Source organism: Acyrthosiphon pisum, chromosome A3, assembly GCF_005508785.2.
Source record: "Acyrthosiphon pisum isolate AL4f chromosome A3, pea_aphid_22Mar2018_4r6ur, whole genome shotgun sequence".
Lineage (NCBI taxonomy): Eukaryota > Metazoa > Arthropoda > Insecta > Hemiptera > Aphididae > Acyrthosiphon > Acyrthosiphon pisum.
This window is the reverse complement of record NC_042496.1, coordinates 31,453,666-31,455,911: the sequence shown is the minus strand read 5'-3', so window position 1 is coordinate 31,455,911 and position 2,246 is coordinate 31,453,666. Positions and strand designations below refer to the sequence as shown.

The 2,246-nt window shown below is 26.0% G+C and overlaps 1 protein-coding gene across 3 annotated transcripts in view; it reads right to left on the bottom strand.

The window, feature by feature from the left end:
* LOC100164507 (proton-coupled amino acid transporter-like protein CG1139) overlaps positions 1–1,473 on the bottom strand; it is a 10,190-nt gene extending 8,717 nt beyond the window's left edge. The window contains exons 1-2 of one of the 3 annotated variants that reach the window (XR_510590.2): positions 1,176–1,472; positions 975–1,052 (exon numbers count right to left, since the gene is read on the bottom strand). Coding sequence is in view for 1 of the 3 variants with exons in the window: in XM_029491707.1 (XP_029347567.1) it covers positions 975–1,052; positions 1,176–1,181 (84 nt within the window). In the remaining 2 variants the exon portion in view is untranslated. Of the gene's footprint in view, positions 1–974; positions 1,053–1,175 lie in introns of all 3 variants that reach the window. The other 2 variants (XR_510591.3, XM_029491707.1) reach the window with 2 other exon arrangements.
* Positions 1,474–2,246: the final 773 nt, after the last annotated feature.

Here is a 2,246-nt window from a genome sequence, read left to right as displayed (position 1 = left end):
TTGTACTTCAAACATTTAACACACAAATTATCCAAGTGTTGTTTTTTTTTTTTTTTACATTGGTAAATCTTTTTGTAAATCTTACAACAAATTACAACAAAAAACATAAAGTATTATGTTAAAAACTAGAGTTGTGTATTAAATACTCCAGTTTTCTCAATTAAAAAAAAATATATTGGGATTATCTTATTTTTGACACCCCCAAGTACTTACTAACTACCAAAAATGTGAATAACAATGAAACCATGTGTTAGCACAAGCATTTTTCTTTTATCGATGACACCATTAATTAAAAAATAGTTATAATTTATTAATTAGGATATTGTGCACAAAATATTATTTAGGTATTTGTTTGTAAAAGGAATTGTTGAAATTTGTTTTATAATCATATTTATACATATTACACAAAGAAAGGTAATAACCTAACCTTTATCCCACTCTATTATAATAAGCTGCTTATCTATGTTTTAATTAACATATTATACACCATACAGTTTGTTGAATTTGTGAAGTTGTGTATCTACTACTTATTAGCCAAAATGTAATCATTATGAAACTCAGATCTTAAAAAAAAGATTGCCATATTGATACACTTACGTAATTTTTTGACCTTTTAATTGGTTTTCTTCCAGAAAAAAATTGAATAAAAAAACATGAACTATAGAAATAACTAACAATAAAGAGATTAATTTACAATACCTAGATCATTTAAAAACAAAGGATTTTCAAGATATTTAATAGAGCATTATAAACTGTAATTTATTGTCACAACTAATGAACTAACTATTGTCAATTTTATTATATAATATATACATATATTATAGTAGTATTTGTTCTTATAAATTAGATTTTTTTTAGGTGCTTGGTGATTATAATTACAATTTAGGTAGTTAATAGGTAGGTCCAATTAATTCATTTTCTTAACTATCTATAATAATTAGTTAATCATTAATTAGGAATGATTAACTACTCACATTACTCACTTGCGCTGGCTTTGCTGCTTGGACTTTGATATGGTTATCATTAATGCTGAAGTCCCCATTGATCTCGGTCTAGATATAATAATACAAATGTGAATTACCAATTGGCAATTAGTTAGTAACTATATAATATATATTTGGATCAATGTAATGTAATGCCATTATATATGCACACCATATTGAAACAGTACTCACAGTCATATTGATAGTCACAAATTTTTTGGATAAATTTCGAGAGTAGGTTTTTAATTTTTTTATTGCTGATGTATATCTATTCTATCGATGATTTTCATCATTTTCGAAGTTGTCGACCTTATTTCCGACATTCACGTACCAGTGTGTCACACAATAAAAAGGATTACTGACATCACAAAAAAAAATATTTCTCAATTTACTTGACAACAACAAACACAATAAAGATCAATTTAGTCTCATTCCCGTATTACCAAATGGTAATAGCGTTGAGTATAATATTATAATGGTGAACGCTGCCAATTCCGTTATCTTATTATATTTGTTATCTATGCGTGCGAAAGGCCTCAGCTGTTTGGTAAGACTAAAATATAGTGATACCTAAATAATAATATTATTATTTATCACATAGTAAGTTCATATTTATTATTCAAAATTTGCATTATATTCATTTATTGGTACATATTGCCTATTGGCTATTGGTATTTGGTATATTATAGTCATTCAATTTTACTCATCTTTCGTTTACTGTTGAGCGTACTATACTCCTAATTCGAAGGTTGCACTGTTACAGTTGTTGTTTATTTTGCAATATATAAATGTAATAGAATATTAGATATTATTATAATTTTATAACACAATAACCTGACATCTGAATAACCAATAATAGGTTCTGGCCAGTAGGTACTTAATTTGTTGTTTGGATTACGAAACTTATAACTGACTTATATGACTTATACACTTATATGTGTATTATTTCATAATTTATTTACTATTAATTTGATATGATACATAAATAACTGTATATTATAGTAGTCATATATATTATACCCCAAGTTAATATGAATATTTTATTTATTCATATTATAGGTATAAAGAACGTGCATTCATGATATAAAATGTTATGATTTGATGACTCAGTTGACCTACTTAACTTAACAACAAATAAAACAGTCATTGAACAAAAGAATGTCCTGTGTTAGGAGGCGTTTTATGCATTTTATTTAGTGCGTGGGTTACGCTTCTTTTATGGAACAATTTTAGTAATCCGTCATGAATTATGATATTGAAATA